Below are 18,983 nucleotides of genomic sequence, written 5' to 3'. Positions count from 1 at the left end.
TCCACAGTGTTTCTGGTGTCTATTTTATTCCGAAAAATCTAACTTTTAGACTCCGCAGAGTCCAAATTAATTATCGGTCCTCAATATGTGCACATTCCTATTAGGTGCTTGACAGTTCTTCAATGAAGTCCAAAAAATCACGCAAGTCCGAATTAGTATTGGAGTCTAGAAAATCGGTCGGCTAGTGTAGACAGGTTTGCCTAAGGATGCACAGAGAGATGCACAACCAATTTAATGAGCTGTTCATGTTCCATTAAACAAGGAATGTAATGTAGCCTAAACCAATGTTTTAAAACATAGTGGCACCGTTCGTGAAACAAAAATGGAAGCAGTACTGTAGCCAACTGCCCAGTGCAGTTAGAAGTATTCTTTGTCAATTAGGATGCACTGACTCATAAGCTGCTGGACACAAGTGAAAATTTGTAATTGAAATTTTTGCATTGGTGCCTTCATTTTGAATGTTTTTTTAAAGCTCTGAAAAAAAAAAAAAAAACTAGCTTAAGTCACAAAGTCTGCAGTATGAGTGAAACATCCCACCTTTGGCAACATTTATTTACTAACCTCTGACAAGGTGTGCCCAAGTCGGCAATAGCTAAAAACCCTGTCCTGAGTTTCACTTCAGCAAATTGTATTGGTAACTCTGCTCTACCATGGTTCAAGCTACTAGCAATGTGCCGTATGTGCAAATACCACAATGCACAATATCCTTGAAGATTGATTTCGGCTTTTTTAGTGTATTCAGTTGATGTGTACGTCAATCATTTTAATTTGGTAAAATCATAACATGTCTGTATGGGATGTGCCAGTAAAGTAAGCCAAGAGTAAAAAAAAATGCAAGTCATTACGAGGAATTGAAACAACTATTTACAGTCCACTAGCGCGAACAGCGATATTTTTTCACTTAATGACTAATCCATGTAACAAGCGGACATTTAAGATCACTGGATATACTATACGACAAGTTTCAACCAGGAAGTCAAACTGCATCCAAAGAAACTACAATGGCAAAATTTTCAGCTTTACAGGCCCAATTTCTGAAGTGTGTGGGCTACACTGCTGCATGCAAAGGGAGTTGCGATAATCAGTAAAGTAGTTATTGGTAACACAGTATTTTTGAAGTAGACTTAAATGGCATAACTAAGAGAAGTAAAGAAAAATGTGCAGCAAACCCATGATCTCATGCCAATTCCTTGCTGACTTTCCCTTCACAATAACACGCAGGCACCTCTCTCTGTCATTAACCTCTCTACACAACAAGTGAAAACAACAGTGGTAAGTGCCACTTAAAAACACACAAACATATTACAGCTGCAAAGATAAGTTCAGTAAAAAAAAAAAGCCCTGTCAATATAGGTTTATCGTACAGCACAACCTACAACACTGATAGCTACTGTATAGGAGTGTAAGGTTTACAATGCAGAGAGAGGGACAGAGCAGAGTCTAATGCTGTGAGTAAAAATCAATTCTGCCATGACTGCACCCATGCTTCACAATCAGCACCAGAACGGCAATTACAAAAAGGCACTATATCCCACCTCGCCAGGTGCTTGGCGTGCGAAGGGGCTGATGCAAAGGGCAAATGGCAAAGCTGTCTGCCTCAGCATTTCTGGTGTGCAAGGTACACTGTAGATGGTAGAACGCATAAACCGTGGGCTGCAAATGCCTGCATGCAGAAATGATGACCATGTTATTGTGTAAACTTATTTAAACATAAATATTGCGCACAAGCATATATTCCCAATCAAAAAATGCCAAACATCTCTATACTTCAGTACCAATGAAACTCGAGACTATAAGAATAAGAAAACTAATTTACACACAGTCTTGGAAGACCGTAATACAACTGATACCAGATCAACTGAACCCAGATATATTGAATTATTGTTCATACTGAACAGTCTCAATATCTACTTGAAAATTCTATACAAAAGTATAGCACTATTGTTTGAGTTTATCAAACTGCCATTCACTGAAACATTCAGCATATCAAACGGAGTGCCACGCCCCTGCAAGCGGCGCTTCACTTAAAGGCGGTCATGTGATCGCTTTCTGCCCATGGAAACTGGCCGGCTGCTTGGCCTTGGGGACCTGTTGGCAGTGCTAGAGTCATAAACAAGGTGAACGTGATGTGTACATGAGGCTATATTTGGTCTCTCCAACTTACTTACACGAACGAAACAGCTATCATGCTCGAGGAAGACAGCCTTTGGTGCACAGCTTGTTGTCTGGTGAAGCCAACCTAGCTGCCCTGGCGTGCTTTGACACCACACAGTACACAGGACTCTAGCATTCCTCCTCCACTGAAATGCAACCCCCACAGCTGGGGATTGAACCCACGTCTTTTGGGTCAGCAGCTGAGCACCATAATCACCGAGCCACTGCGGCAGCTCTTAATCTCAACGAGAGATTATACTATTTACAGTGTACTGATAACAGAATTAGACCTCTTATGATTGGCAGTGGCTAGTTTGAAAGCTCTGTCAGTAGAGCACATGCACAGTATTCTTGCATCTAGGTTACAGATATGCTTACCTTACTCTGTTATTACTATATTTCCTAAACAAAATTTTCGATATATTGAATTGTTTCACAATCCCCTTTTGAGTTCTATATATCTGGGATCGACTGTACTGCAAGAGAGAAAGATTAAAAAAAGGCAGGTAATGCCCAGCTGACTGCCTTAAACATAGATAGGTAAAAGGAGTGAAACAGAAGAAAGCGAAGAAAAAGGAAAAAAGAAAAAAAAAGAGAAAAGTAGCAGCCCCTTGGTGGCCTGCTGTGCCGATGAAAGAAGCAAGAATTAATGGCACCTTATTATGGTTCAGCATACCGTATAAATGCATGTAAGGGCTGCACCCCGTTTTCCAGAAGGAAATATTAGAAAAAATAAAATCCGTGTAAGGGCCGCACCCAAACTTTTCACACGACCCACGCGGGTATAGCCTTCGAAATGCACGCGCCATGGCCTCCGAGATCGGCTCGGCTGCAAGCAACGGTGCTCTTGATCGCGGAGGCGACGCATGCACACAGGAACTTCCAGGTGCCACCCACGGATGGCGCCAGAGGCCGCAGCTCATTATCATCGTCAACTTTTTCCTCAGCTGCCGGCTCCCGCTATCCATATCGGCATCACTATCACTAGCTCCAACTTTTTGTGGCTGTCAAAGGCATGGGAGTTGCGGTTCACCATAGTTGTGGGTTTCGCTTGCTGCTGCCGAGCATTATAGTTTTAGCAGTTTTAGCACGATGGGCAAGCACCTTAATAGCTACAACATGGCTGGGAGTTTACTATCGAACACAGCAAGCGTGTGGCGGGCAGGAAATTGGACGTGGCCAAGAAGTGCATCGACGATGCTGGAACCAAAAGGACGCATTGAGGAACACAAGCTGCAAAAAGCACGCTTTTCGAGGCAAGCCGTGCAAGTTTCCCGAACTGGAAGAAGAGCTCCTGAATGGCTACGCGCCGACAGCAGACGTGCTGCGAGACTTCTTCTGGGATGAGCGTGCACCAGAGCAACCAGAAAGCACAGCTAGGGTGGTTAGAACTTAAAAAGCACAGCACCAGCTCGTAGTCGGAATACATCGCGAAAGGCGACCGAACGTAGAATTAATGCCGCTAATTTCCCGATTGGTGTGTTTGTACTTAAAAAAATTTTGTTCGAAAAACAAGTGTATGAGCCGCACCCCGAATATTGACCCTGAAATCTGGAAAAAAAAGTGCGGCCCTTACACGCGTTTATACGGTAGTTATACTACAGTCGCCGACCGATTTTTCGGACTCAAAACTCGGAAAAATGGTCTGAATAATTGAGCAGTCAGAAAAATCCGTGAAGTACAAAAAAATCACTTTATTGAGATGAAATCAGCTTAAAAATGTCAGATTTTACCTTGTGCAAATTTCTCTTGCTGGCGATGACACTAGACAGCAAGGTCACGGCGTTTAGTTGAATACTTCCCACGCTTCTTTGACTGACCTGGCGGCACCGGCGGGGCCATGTTGTTCACAATCCGAGTGTGCATCACACCGCTCGTCAAACACACGCAAAGACAAGGAACTTTTCATTCAAAGCGGTGGAATTGCCGGACGCAATCACAAAACGGCGAATGGATGTAACTTTGTGAAGACTGAGCGCCACTCGGTCGACGCGGTGAGAGAAACCCAAGTGACGAAACGGCGAACGTATGAGACCCGCCGCGGTGGCTCAGTGGTTAGGGCGCTCGGCTACTGATCTGGAGTACCCGGGTTCGAACCCGACCGCGGTGGCCGCGTTTCGATGGAGGCGAAACGCAAAGGCGCCCGTGTGCTGTGCGATGTCAGTGCACATTAATGATCCCTAGGTGGTAGAAATTATTCCGGAGCCCTCCACTATGGCACCTTTCTTCCTTTCTTCTCTCAGTTCCTCCTTTATCCCTTCCTTTAATGCGCGGTTCAGCTGTCTGCCGAGATGTGAGATAGCAACTGCGCAATTTCCTTCCCCCAACAACCAATTTTCAACGTACAGGACAAGCAATAACTGTCCACGACAAAAGTAAGTTGACGGCGATGGCAATCCGACTGCCAACTCGAAGTGTCAGAGATCGTAGGGACTTCTACTCGCAAAAATGAGGTACCGAAAGTATGTCAAGCCAATCCAACTGCAGCGTAAATCCACCTCAATCCAAGATGGTGCTTTTTGCGCCGGCGAAAAGCTGATAAGATGGCCGATTTTGGCCCGCAGGCGACTGAAATTAGACTGAAAAATCGAACTTTCGGACTTTATGCATGCGCTTCTATGAGGTGACTGATGGTGCCTCATCGAGGTCCGAAATATCCTACAAGTCCGAATTACCCGTTGGCTACTGAATAATTATAATTGATCTCAACTTTGGGACAACATAAATTCTTCAAATGTTCCAGCCAAAATCTGTAGTTTACAGCTGGTTACATTGCAGGACAAAGCAAAGAATTTCTTGGACAGCAATCAATTATGCAAACTGATGAGTTGCCAGACAAGTGTCAACAACCAGTTGGAACAGCCACAAGAATGAGAAGCGCACTCTCTCGTATACTGCTTTCTGCCTGTAGTAAAATCATGCAAAGAGACCTGACAAATGTGATCATTTTAGTGCTCAGTTACAAAGTCTCCACAAAAAGGTCAGGCCTTGACCGCAGTATGCTGAAAACACTACGGGAGCGAAGCAAAGGCTCAAAAGTAAACGGCTAGGATGGCCCATGGCATCAAAGAAATGAAAGGAACTAATCAAAATAATGACAGGTGCAGCAACCAAATCAACGCATGCTCTCAGCGTTTTGCAGCATTATGTGGGATCTGGCAAGACGAGTGATGTCCCTCACTTTGGAAAATGAGTTCTGAACAGAACACCAAAACAGACTGACTGACTGATGTTTCTGAGAGGAAGAAGGAAAAGGAAAGAGCACGGGCCTGCCTACTGGCTCAAGCCGAGCCACGCTCGCTGCCGCGTGCTGAAAGTAGGAGGGGTAAAGGATAGGAGAGCAAAGAGTGAAAGAAAAGACGCGCCGCTCTAATGTGCACAGGGGCAATCCCTGAGGCAGTGCGATACCGGGCCGACCCGTGCTTCAAGCCAAGCACTCCACCATATTCCAAAAATAAGTTTAATATCTTAGGTCCAAGGACCCGCTGCAGATATTAAATCAGGTATCAGGTATCAGACCACCCCTGTTCAAACAACAGACCAGCCTAAAATACGTGCTTCAAACAGATTGTCACACATTCTAAAGAAGACTGTGCAATAGCTATGGGGAGAGAATGCCCTCAGACATACATATTTGACTACTGTACCTGAAAGTGTACCAGACAGAAATGAACAAGAATGTACATTTCCTTCCGTTTAGTGTGCTCGAATTTCTTCGATCGTGTAAAGACAGAACGAAACAAATATTTTCCAGAGTCCCTGGAATTTTACTGTACGTGGTCACGCTATTCTTTTTTTCTTTCTTACAGTTGTTTCACGTAAATTATATCTCACTCTTCAATGCCCAAGTTATGAACGAACAAAAGAAAAAAATCATTACCTCTATACTAAGCCAGCTAATGTACCCACATTAAAAATCCAATATTAAGCATTTGTTAGTGCCACTAAAGTTTGAGAGGAAACCAGTATGTTAAGAATTTGAAACAATCGGCATTTGGTCCATATTATGCAGTTAGTCTGAGTTGTGCAAATGACCAACTCAAAAGCCTAGAACCAACTCTAAGGACAAGAGATAATAGAAAATCTTTTACCTAATAAATGTTTTCCTATTTTTCCCACAAAAACTGTCCCAAAATTGAGCCAAGGTGTTGTTGACTGCTGCTTGGATGCCACATATTTGCGGCTCCTATTTCTTCCCACAGCTTCCTCATAGCAAAGCCAAACATTCTGATTGGAAAGTGGTGGCTGCTGAGAACATGTTGACAACAAACATCATATGTGAGCCCTGAGCAGTAATTAGAGTATATGGCGTGCAAACGATATGTCACAAATTCGCAACACTGTGTGTTGAAGGATTAAGCACTACAGGCAAGCTCAAGCATACTCAAAACTCTATGAAAACAATAACTTCAATACTCCTGAAATGCACTGACCAATATCATTTCAGCACAATTCTGCATTCAACAGAGACAATACACAGCTAACAGTATAGCTTACCTTCATCATGTACAATAAAGTCAGTAGTGACCAGTGGTGGAACTTGGCCCCTCTTGTTAGTGTAGAATGGGCCACCATGAGCTTTGCGGTCATCTTCAATCACCTGGATCTAGTAAAGTCAAGAATAGATTCCATAGAAAGCTGTTTAATTTTTACGTGCCAAAGGAACATTACAGGCTATGAGACACACCACAGTGGAAGGCTATGGATTAACTCTTGAAGTTCAGCTGCCGTGGTTGGGATCAAACACATGGCCTTGAGCTCAGCAGCTGTACAGTGATGCCACTAAGCCAATGCAGGGGTTGCCACAAGATTTTTATGCAACTTTTTTGTAAGCCTGACCCCAAAGTCAATCAAAGCATGAACACTATAAACAAGCAGTTATCATATAATAGTCTGTTCAACAAAAAAGGGAAGAAAATATAATACACACGTATGTAGCAGCAGAAAACCACACTGAGAAACAAAGCTTAATGTACCAACATTTACTAAAAGGCGATATCAGAGAATTCAAACACCGCATGGAAGGAAACTTGCTTCCCAACCATCTCAGAATTAGCCTCTTTCTATCCCCATACATGAGGTATATGTATTTAAAAAAAAAACCTGAATGTGACATTTGGAAGTGACTAAACTGAGGCCCTGTGAGGTTGGTTTAAACAAGATGGAACCCTGCACTGACTGAACCCTAACTTAGCTGAACTCAGCTATGCTTCCTGCGTAACTCGAAACCAATAACTCCTTCAAAACGACAGTCCCCACAGAGTAGAGCACTGCCACAGAGCTGCACTTGTTCTGTGGAGAGAGAAAAATGTAGAGCACAGCCACAGAGCTGCACTTGTTCTGTGGAGAAAGAAAAATGCTTCTATAGTTCCCTACATGATTAAAAAAAGTTATGAAGGTTAAAACTGGAAATTGAAGCGTTTCAGAAAGAAGAGCATTTTTGGAGCAGAAGCTGAGCAAAGCAATGCTATTCAATTACCCTATAACAGTAGCAACACAGCTAAGACAATGCTAAACAGGATACTTGAGAAGCCTGCACCTTCTTCCTGGAGGAGAGTTTACACTCACATTAACTGCATGCCTGAAGTGTCACAGAATTCTACAGGTTCTGGCTGCCACAAAATCAGATCTCCATGCAGCCATGGAACACAGCCTGAAACTGATGCACTATATAACAGACAAATGTCTCCCGGACGCATAACCAGGTACCAAACCCGATAGCTCCCTTATTGGGCAGTTGATCAAAGCCAAACTTGTGGAACTGATAATGCGACTCATGTGCTCCAATGTGGTGCCGATGCAAGCAGACGTTTGTTGGCAGGCGTGACACCTATGCGCCTAGATCTTGCTTCCCGCTTCCTGGAGACTTTTGTCCCCAATAGTACACTCTGCAATGCCTGCACGTGCATGTTCAGGCTGCACTGCTCCCTTAAAGCTACACGGCAAGGCTGCAAAGACCTTGACATGTGGCTTGCTTGTTTTCATGCAGCTGTAGCCTGTAGACTTTTGCTCACAAGTGTATGCAATGGCAGCCAACTAGAGTGAGCAGATAGACCTTGTGTAAATTATAACTGGCAGAAAAAAAAAATGAAACGAGTACTCTATTTTAACCAGACCGAAGAACCGCATCGTACGTACAGTGGACACACTTACTAAAGGAGAAAATATTTTTTTCTTTTTTTTTGCATACACTGCTCTAAATTATTCAATTATGTTCCTCCTATATCTCTACGTAAGATTTTTTTCTTTTAGATATTACATGTCTAAAAATACATTATGATGGCAAAACGACTGCATGATATACGTCAAATTTCATGACTTCAAAACACTTATGGAAGAAATTAAGAAAGGACTATTATTCAAATTAAAGGATTCAAGGTTCACCAGGCCCAGTTACATCACAGATGAATAATAAAAATCAGTGAATCTAAACAAACTGACTTTCTTTGAAGAGTATCATTTCAAACAACTCTCACAGTTTTTTTTTTATGCATATAATAGATCTTTTTGATTAGTTTGGCTATAGCAGATTATCATGGTATGCATTTCTAATTGAACTGAACACTAATTAACAACTTCCCAGGTTCCTTCAGCTCACTGGTCATAGCCATGGAGTGCAGTATGGGGAAGAACTGCTTTTGTTGATGATGCTTGTTAAATGCATCCTGAACTATAAGTGATGGCTGTACCATGAACCTCCAGCCCTGTAGTAAAAAACCACAAGTGTACAATGCTAGGGCAAACGACGCAAAGTCAACATTGAAATATTGATATCAGACGTTTCATAAGCAATGCTAGGGCAAACAATGCAAAGTCAACACTGGAATGTCAAAGTCGGACACTTCATAAGCATCAACAAACAATAAAAAGAGCCTGCAGCGAAGGCCTTCAAGAGACGACGGCTCTGTTACATAAAGTTTTCCTTTAGAAATTGACTTACGTGGCTGGGTACGGTGTTAAAGGGTGAACATTGCTGACCCTGCGGTAAAAGCAGGTGCCAGGTCTGCGAGTGTGCACGTGCGAGTAAGAAACGTCGTTAAGCAATTCACTGAAATTGGGCTCCTCCGTTAAGTGCAGTGCTCTCATCACATACCACACACCAGGAATGTGAAGGGATATTTATCGATAATTTTCAAGAGTCACTGGTCACACACACTGGTCACACCATTCTTATCAAGACACTTACAACCATAATTTCACACTTTATGTATAAATACTGAGCCAATGGTTCCACAGATAGCAAAAATTAGTATGAACATGAATCCCAATTGATTATTCAAGGAATTTAAGGATAGAAGTAAAGGATGCCTCAAGCCCTGGCCACCATACACAAAAAAAGACATCCAACATTTACACAATCTCACCCAGCCACAGTGGCTTAAGTGCCCACTGGGTTAAGTAACCAAAATTATTTGCAAACAACCATGGGCCTTCTGCATGGTGTCAGTGCATTTTGACCAACCAATCTCATTCCTTGGTGTCTGAACCAGCATGCTGAGGAGGTGCACTGCCAGAATATATTTTTTGTCTACTCCACACTTGTAAAAACTACTCCACGATTATTAAATTTTCCTGCAACAAACCAAATCTGTCAAATGTGCACATTATTACAATGCAAGTGAATTCATAGACCACAACTTCTGACAACATTAACGTAGTTACATTAAGTTATGTAGCCAAAGCAAAAATTTTTATCTGTATAATTATTTAATGTAAAAGACAACATGTGCTCAGTCATGCCTTAATAATGAGATGCTGATGCAATGTTGCAACACTTATTTTCCTTCCTGCATTTGTGCATGTGCACTTAAGAAATAAAGCCCCCTTTTTATATTAAAAAAAAAGAAAGGGTGCATCAGCTCGCATCTTTATCGCAATAGCTGTGACTTCATGATGTGATGTTCTTGGCACCTAGCAGAGAACCAAGGGTATGGGACTTCAGTATTTTGTTCACTAATGGGGCAACCAGGCATGTTCATTTAGCAGTTCCAATATTAAAAACAAGACAAACAACATGCACAGACTTTTACTTCATTATGGTCTACACTGATAGCGGCTCCAAGGCAAATAACGAGAAGTGGCCCACTCACTGGGCTGGGCATCTGGTCTGGATCGAGTTTCCGTGGCTGCTGCTGTGGAGGGGCTGGCATGGTCGGGTGAGATGCAGACATTGGAGGAGCTGCTGGGCCTCCATAGCCAGGCCCCGGGGGAGGGCCTAGGCTACCCGGCCCATTAGCCTGTGTGCCCTGCAAAGAGTCTCAGGTCAGGTGTCACCTTGTTTGCACGAGCAAGGCATGCAGCAAACTGCCACCTAAATTAATTTTCAGCCTTCACTTAAAGATGAAACCGATTGCAAGAGGCAAAAATTAACATGCACAAGAGGCGCAATGCATGTTTTGTGTAGCAGGTCCATCTATCATTTTCATTGACAACAAATATTTTTCCACACAAACAGTATACCTGGCCTCAAGAAAGCCAATTTGTTAGCTTTCCAATGAAACACACTAATAGTTTTTTGTATAATTGTACAAAATATCTTACAAACTATCACAATAAGTGGAAATTATAATATTACAATAGCAGCAGGATTCATGAAACTGACTCCCTAAAGATCATGAAATCATGTTCTTTTTTTGAAGATAAACATTACTCCAGTCATTCAGAAAATCAAATAACTTTAGTACTGAAGGCAAACTCATCTAAGAAAATGGCAGACGTGTAACCATGCTCACTGCTTTCAGAAACATTATTTGCTGCGTTCACTAGTTCGCCACCCTATTAGCAATATGAAGAATGCTAAATTTGTCTGAAGCAAAGAAACCAGTGCTAGGTAGACTACACACTGAGAAAAAGCTGAGTTTGCAATGTACACAATCATGTACAAAGCGCCTCAAAGAGTAAACAAGTTCTGCATTTATTCCCCCATACCAATACAGTAAAACCTTGCCAATTCGACCCACATTAATACAGAACACAATAATTTGGACACCACATCTGCTGCTGTCAAAGGTATGTACTATTCTATGGCATAAAACTCCTGTTAATTTGAAAGAATTCGGCCGCACTTTGGTCAACTCTGACAGGTGGCAGAGGTTCAACTCGTATGTGCACAGGACGCCAGAGATGGGGTGATGAGGATGGGAAGTGAATGAAGTCTGGCCTCTGGCCACAATAGCATGAATGGCACTTCTGCCCAAGCAAAATGTAAAGGTGCTACTCATCGATATGTTCAGTCAATAAGGTAAGACAGGATGCTTTTCTGTTTTGTGCTGCACTCAGCCATTTTCTTGCTTTCGTTGCATGCGAGTCCCAGACCATGCTGACAGCATTCTTCGTGTTATCGCAGAGCCTGCAATCATTTTACGTTATGTCGTGTGTGTGCAGAGGGAGGCTGTCGATGCCCAGAGTGTCCTTGAGGGCATATGTGTTCGTTCATCCAACAATGTACGTGCACTGCACAATTTAGCGGGACTGAGAAAAATAGTTCTTGTCATGCCAATTTATAGCATGAAGCAATCAAATAGAGATTTTTTCAATAAAGTAGAGGTATATCTATGCCGGACACTTTTTTCTGGTTATTTTTCGGTACCCCGATAATCCAACATCTGGTTAATTCGGACATTTTCTCCGGTACCGTGAGATCTGAATTAACAGGATTTTACTGTATACTTATAACTTCTATCATGCAGAAACCTTAAGCACACTGTAGCAAGAGCAGTGTCTTGGAGACAACTAACCTGAGGGGGAACACCACCAGGGCCGTAGAACTGTGTGGGTGGGGGTGCTGCACCAGGAGGTGGGGGGTAAGGATAGGGTGGCTGGGAAGTATAGGGCTGCCTTGGTCCCATGGGCTGCGGCGGCCTTCGGGACAGCTGCAAGTTCCCCATCTGGTTACTCAGCTGCTGCATGAGAAGGGAGATGTGTCAAGGAAGAAGGAAACATTGTTTAATGTGAAGGGCACATGACATTCACAACTCCAAAGAGCCCACTGCAGGTCTGAGTGGTTAGTTCCTACCAAATGCTTGATCTGCCTGCATAACCCAACTAGCTGTCCTGTTAACAGGTCCCTACCTGGTCAGGTGTAGCAGCCATGGGAGGTCCATGACCTGGAGGTGGTGGTGCTTGCCCAGGTGCCCTTGGAATGCCAGGAGGTGCACTTTCCTGAGGGGCAACCTGTCTTGGCACAAATTGTCCAGGCTGCAGGGGCATCCCCTTGGGAGGGGCACCTGGCTGATGCTGCTGAAATTGAGGCGGCTGCTGCTGATGCATTGGGGGCTGCTGTGGCAGGGGTGGCTGCTGTAGCTGGGGTGGCTGCTGTAGCTGGGGTGGCTGCTGCATGTGCTGTGCATGCTGATGCAAAGGCGGTGGCTGCTGCTGATGGTGGACGGGCAGCTGCTGTTGATGTGAGTGCTGTGGTGGTGGCTGTGGCATGTGAGGAGCCGGCTGCTGGGGCTGTGATGACCCCATGTAAGCTCCAGGTGGGGCTCCCATTTTCGGAGGAGGCATCCCCAGTGGCATGCCACCTGCAGCACAAGCCGAGAGTCCTAAACCTCATAGCCAGCAAATAAGCTCCTAACAAAAAAAAGTCCTTCTGGTCACACACACACATACCATCAGAAAGAACATGAAATACAAACCTAAGCCAGATAAAGACACTGCTATAACATGATAGTTATCCCCCCACCCCCAATTTATGCAAATAGGGTACAAATGTGCCAAAGAGCACAGGAATACTGTTATCAAACGCACATTCAGAAGAAAATTCAAGTGCCTAAAACAGTACTACCAAGCTGCCCCATATAAATAACATGGCAGAGTTATCCAACACAGAATTTATTGGCCAGTAGAGCAGCAACATGAAAATGAGAAATACACAGCAATGTGCAGTAATGTGCACACACTAAGTAATTTGACGAGTCACAAGAAAGAGCTACAAGTCATTAAACAAGGCAGCCATCCCATGCCAGCAGCTGACATGCTGAAGGCTTGCCAAGACAAAGTCAAAGGCGCAATACAACTGTGACAGGTGCCTTGTAGCACCCTTACACTAGGGGCATGAAGCATTTTGGCCAACATACTTCATTTTCTTGCCTTGCAACCAGGCAAGTTACAATGGAGCCTGCTTTTATACTGGCCTAACAAGTTGTGGTGTTCCCTTGAAAACCTAACTGCACAAAGTTTCAGCCAATCCTCAACTCTCCACTATAAAAACAACACTAAGGTGACCTACCAATCCTTTATAATACCTACCAGGAACACAAGCTGCACCAGCAGCATAGCCATCTACACCATTGTAGGCCTTGGAAGCTGGGGCCATGAAAGGAGCTTGCGACCCCTGGGGAAAACCAGGGGGGCCCACTGGCTGCATGTGGGGTTCCCCAAAGGGATGTCCCCCATAGACTGTTCCTCCTCCTCCCAGCTGAGGTGGGTTCATACTGCACACACAGAACCGTGAAAAGCATCAGCTGGCAGCGGGTTCATGCTGAATGCACTCAGGGAGTTATGTCAAACTAGCAATGAAGAAAGTATACCCACAAAACTCCAAATTCACTGTTAATAAAAGACAACAGAAGTAAGCTATGTTTAGTGCTCCAGACAAGATGGTAAGTTCAGTAAAGCATGTTGCTGGACGAATTGGTTATGCATGATTAGAAAAACTAAGTGCAATGAAAAGATAGGATGAAGGATGACAGCGCTTTTGAGTGTTCATGTTTGTCTTCCATCGTCCTGTCTTTTAATTGCACTTAGTTGTTCTAAAAAGATGCACAACCCAGTTTTGACATACAACACCCTCTGTTTTGACTTTTTTTTTGTAAATATTGTAAATAGTGTATGAAGCTCTCTCCTGTATATTCTAGCTATTGCTCCCCTTTATACATCTTGCTATCCTCTTTCTGTCCCATTATTTCCGCAGCTGCAGCTCGGGTGCTTAATATATATTTGATAGCAAGTGCCGCAGCTTGCGACATCGTTCCTTCATTTTTGCAATAGTGAACCACTGCTACTTCACCACATCGTTCACACCATCACTTCACACCAACCTTCGCTTCACCATGATTTTTTCCAAACACCATCAGCCTTCTTCCTGCGGCTCGGCTCGACCATGTGCACAAAGTTAAATGCAGTGTGTGTCGTTCATCTGCATTTGCACAGTCATTCATATCACACACTATCATAGAGTGGAACAATTTACCAGCACACATAACCATTGAATCTAACACCTCTACATTTCTTGCTCTCATCCGCAGCGACGTTGGCATTTGAAATGTTCGCAATTTTTGAATTTTTTTTCCCAGTTGCTGTACTTTTGCAATTACTTCTGCAATATGTACACTGTAGTATTTTTAATTTCCATTATGCCTAATCTTTTTCTTTAAACCTATAATTTGTATTACATTGTTTTTTATTGCCAGGTTTTTTTTATTTACTCTCTGGTGCTAAATTATTTTTTCCACATTATACCTAGCCTGTTTATTGTTCCTTTGCTTGTTAATGATGTTCCTTGTACATGTTTTTACACTAACACCCCCTATGTAATACCCTTGAAAAAGGACCTTTAGAGGTATGCTGAATAAATAAACTACTACTACTACTACTACTACTAGAAGTGAGGCATTAAGTCTTGTAAGCCTGTGTCATACAGGTCTGCCACCAAAGAATGTCACCATCGCCTGAACATTAACACTGCACTTCATACACTGTCCTACAAGAAACCATTCATCTTAAGCAGCTGCAGTGGTTTATTGAGGTTACCATATTTCAACGAACCTTATACAGTGGGTTTTTCTCCTCACCAAGTTTGGCAGCCATATGATGCTGCATCCCGGCACAGATTTTGCCATTTCCGTGGCTTCAGCTCAGAAGATTTCTACTTGCAACACTGTTTTTGACATCACAAACATTGCCTGAATGTTGTACCCGGTCCCCGCTTCACTAACAAAATTTTGGGGCTTGTATTAGGTTGTCTAAGGCATTTTATGAAAGGACTGATCATTTTCTGTCACTACTTCAGTAATGCAATGTGCATACGAGTGTTTTTCTACTAATGTTTGTGACCTCATCGCTGCGACGCACAACTGTCCCTGGCCAGGGACTGAGTTTTGGCTTTGATTTACTATTTTAAAATTGTTTCATTCAGTACTCTGAAAAACTGTTTGCAGTGGTGGAGAGATAATTTGGTCAGACTGTCAAAATGTTTGAAAAACCCCCAGAGTTGTCCTTTAAATAGAGAACTGAAAGTCATATGCGAGGCCAGAGCTTCATGGGGTACACAGTTGTAAATGACCCACCAAAACTGCTGCAGAAGAGCCTGTGTGCCCAGCTGTATGGCACCACGCATTGCTGCGCAACAAAACAATGCCTGCACATAAGTTTCCAGGTTTTTTTGCTGTGTTACACGCCACAAAGCTACCACAAGGTGTCACAGTACCAGTCTGTACTGATTCTGCACACCTAAAGTAGAAACTTCACACAAGTGCCTGTGGATCTGTCATCACCAGCTCCTTTGCATGCAAGAATCTGACAATGTCTCCCTCAGCGCTGCAATGCGGCAACTTCTACCCTCGACAAAGCGGCGTACCAGCCCAAATTACGGACACACATTTCTAGTTCACCTCAGTAAAAGCCCTGAATTTCACCTCTCTCAGAGCTTGCTTGGCACATGTGCTTTGTACATACAAGTCCCAAATTGGTACCATAATACTTCACTCTATTGCTGGTTATACAGTCTACATTCTCAGCATTTAGAATGAAATTAAACAAGAAGCTGCAGTTATAATGCCGTAAATACATGGATTTCAATTTACAGTGTGTGGCTGAACCATACATGCCCTCATTTCACTTCCCATCTGAACCAGCTCATCCTAAGGTAATCCCAAAAGTAATGCTAGTAGCTTTAATACATCTGAAAAGGAGCAAATTTACCTGCAAAAAAAAATGCCTGAAACATTGACCATGGTGAAGAGAGATTCAGGCATCCAGCTAGTCACTGATGTCTAAACCTAAGTTATTCACAGAAACATTTAGGGCACAGTAAACACTGCATACAAAACTAACATATCTGACAACTCTTGACTGCTTTTTCTGGGCATATTTTAAGCGCAAGTGCCTGGTGCCTCAGCCCATTTGGCAGACATGCTAAAAGCTTACACAAGACTGAAGAAAAAAAAAAAACTGTTATGCTGGCGCTATTTAGGTGCAGTCGCCTGGGAACACCATGGAACCAAAACTAGTTACCTGTGACATGCCAATGTCACCCACAATAGAAAGCAGGTACCAATATTATTCCAAGCTGGAACTATGTTGGAACAAGCTAGCAACTGCAATCACTGGCAATCGCTATCCTCAGGTAAACATATTCACGTTGCACCACCGCCAGCATATTACACAGAAAGTCCAGGAGGCTCACAGTGGTACTTGCGCATGTTGCCATTAATGGCATTCAAGAACAACTTGATGCAACTAGACAGTGGTTGTTTACGTAACTTCAGTAAGCAACAAGCATTGAACTCAGAAATAAATAATAGCAAGGCCTTGTCTCCATAAATTAGTCTACAAAATGCACAGAAAATAGTCCCAAATGAAGGAAATAGGCAAGACTGCCTCAGTTTATGCAATACAATTTGAAGCCAGTTATGTACAGTTGTTTACGAATGAAACATTATTTACTTAGCGTGATTCAGGTTATTTTGCACTGGGTGCTGCCTGGAGAGCGTTCTCTCATTTGATACGAAGGCTGTAAGGGCGCTTCATGCGTTTGAACATCTCCCGAGTGATGTGTGCCTTATGTACTCCAAGTATCGCACTTCATTCGTTGACAACGGTACACTTTAATAAAGTTCTATTCCCAACCATAGATAACAGAGCGAACGCAAACTAATTCGGGATCAACAGAGCCCAACAAGAGTTGTCACTACCAGGCTAACCTATTTTAGGGTTTGAATAAATTTCACAGCATCTGCAGCCCAGACAAATGTAACGAAGAGAGCAACACACATAAGAAGCATTTCTGATGCACCAGGCAGAGACAGACTAGAGCCTATTTCTAATAAATGCCCAAACTGGTTTTGAAGTATTTGCGAAATCTGTAGGTTGGTCATTTTATCTTTTTAACGAAATAATTAGGACAAAACCAGAGGCTGTCTATAAGGTTCAACACACCTCTATTCTAACAAGCAACTGTGGTAATAGCTAAAAATCACAATCACTCAGCTATCTACAGTCTGCTCAACCATTCCAGTGTCCCCCCTCAACACACTGCATTACTATGCAACTCCTCATACCGATATTCTGTAAACGCAAGGCATATTAAGCTCGACACACTGATTTGTAAAACATGCAACTAGACGCAAAACCTTCAACTGGGAGAAACTAAACAGCATAGCAGGATAGGCTGCACTGAGTCCGTTTCATTGCCTAGCACAAGAAAGCTTTCACGGAAGTGCTCTCTCAACGCAGGAAAATGGGCCGCACATACAGGCAACGCACTGGCAAATGACGTATGGCAAAGAATAATCCGAACGCTCAGCAGGCAGCCAACGTGCGGCTCGAATAACATCACCATGAGGCAACGATCAGCTTCAGACATCACATTTGCCAAAGCAGCGAACAGAAAATAGCTTGCGCTGTGATCACAACGTGCAGTGAAATATAAAAACTTCTCGTCTGCGTGCAGGGAGACCTGCCAGAATGTGGTAACGATATATCGAAACTCAAGTTGAACACATTACATATCAGAAACATTAACTTTCATGTCCTCACTGGAAGCAAACAACAAAATATCAAGGCCATGCTAAGCAATCACAAAACGGGGAATTATGTCAGCGACGGCTAATGACGAGCACGACGACTCTGTCGACGTACGTCGGCAACTAACCACCGCTGTCAACGTTTAACTCGGCAGGTGCGCACAAACACTTCGCACGTAGGCGCCTAAAATGCTTTCGGAGCATCAGATAAAATAAAACGAGAAGACCTACTTCCGACAGACTCAAAACGTGACAGACCAGGAAAAACGTTCTCGATGCTACAAGCAGGCACGTCACCTGCTGCACAAGTAACACGTAATCAAGAGTTGGCGGAGATCCAGCAGAACACGCAAACCCCAGCAACGGCTTTGCATAAAACCCGAATTTCCCACTTCTTACCAGCTAAAGAACAGCTCGAAACCTCCAGACGGGAAATCAGCTGGAATGCCTCCGAGCTGAAGTCGCACTTACAGCACGCAGAATGCGCACAACCGGTAGCGCTTATCATTTGCGGGATGGTTGGTGGTCATATGAGCTAATTGTAAACAAAAGGAGAAGAATAGTGTCAACTCACTTGCTAAATCAGACGGACACCTTTGTTCTTTCTTACTTTAAACCACAGTCAATTACTGATATTTTCGCCGCTTCTGCGAGCAGAAACCTCGCAGCAGCGACATGCCACGTAAAAGCGCTACAAAATACGCATGCGCGAGACGGTGGCGCCGTCTCGCAAGTGCATGCTGTTGTAACGACGAAACTTTAGCAAAATATTACAATACAATGAAATTGATCATATAAATCGCTAAAATAAACCTTATAAATGTTCTGAGTTATAAAGTAACAAACGTTTGCATGCTGCAATATGACGTCGCATAGGAGCCACGTCGCATAGGAGACGCCCTACCCTACCATGGGACGAGTGACCGGATAGGACCGCTAGGGCTATGGCTTGAGTTGTTGGAAGTAACTGCCAATTACCTCATTAACTTCAGCTTTCAGTGGTCACACCGATATGATGCACCCGTCGAAAGCAGAACCGAATGCTTCGGGAGTTGTCTTTGCAGTTTGCATGTGGCGGTATTG

General features: G+C 43.3%; 1 protein-coding gene across 6 annotated transcripts in view; it reads right to left on the bottom strand.

Moving 5' to 3' along the window:
* Sec24CD (COPII coat complex component secretory 24CD) overlaps nt 1–18,615 on the bottom strand; it is a 66,009-nt gene extending 47,394 nt beyond the window's left edge. Inside the window, exons 1-8 of one of the 6 annotated variants that reach the window (XM_077648324.1) lie at nt 18,475–18,613; nt 13,405–13,589; nt 12,226–12,677; nt 11,892–12,056; nt 10,245–10,400; nt 9,095–9,133; nt 6,652–6,760; nt 1,536–1,663 (exon numbers count right to left, since the gene is read on the bottom strand). In XM_077648324.1, the coding sequence (XP_077504450.1) occupies nt 1,536–1,663; nt 6,652–6,760; nt 9,095–9,133; nt 10,245–10,400; nt 11,892–12,056; nt 12,226–12,677; nt 13,405–13,588 (1,233 nt within the window). In that variant the 5' untranslated portion in view covers nt 13,589; nt 18,475–18,613. Of the gene's footprint in view, nt 1–1,535; nt 1,664–6,651; nt 6,761–9,094; nt 9,134–10,244; nt 10,401–11,891; nt 12,057–12,225; nt 12,678–13,404; nt 13,590–18,299 lie in introns of all 6 variants that reach the window. The other 5 variants (XM_077648326.1, XM_077648325.1, XM_077648330.1 and 2 more) reach the window with 5 other exon arrangements.
* Between the last annotated feature and the right edge of the window lie 368 nt (nt 18,616–18,983).

This window comes from Amblyomma americanum, chromosome 1 (genome assembly GCF_052857255.1).
Source record: "Amblyomma americanum isolate KBUSLIRL-KWMA chromosome 1, ASM5285725v1, whole genome shotgun sequence".
Classification (NCBI taxonomy): domain Eukaryota; kingdom Metazoa; phylum Arthropoda; class Arachnida; order Ixodida; family Ixodidae; genus Amblyomma; species Amblyomma americanum.
The sequence above is the reverse complement of the archived record's forward strand: the minus strand, read 5'-3'. Positions and strand labels throughout refer to the sequence as shown.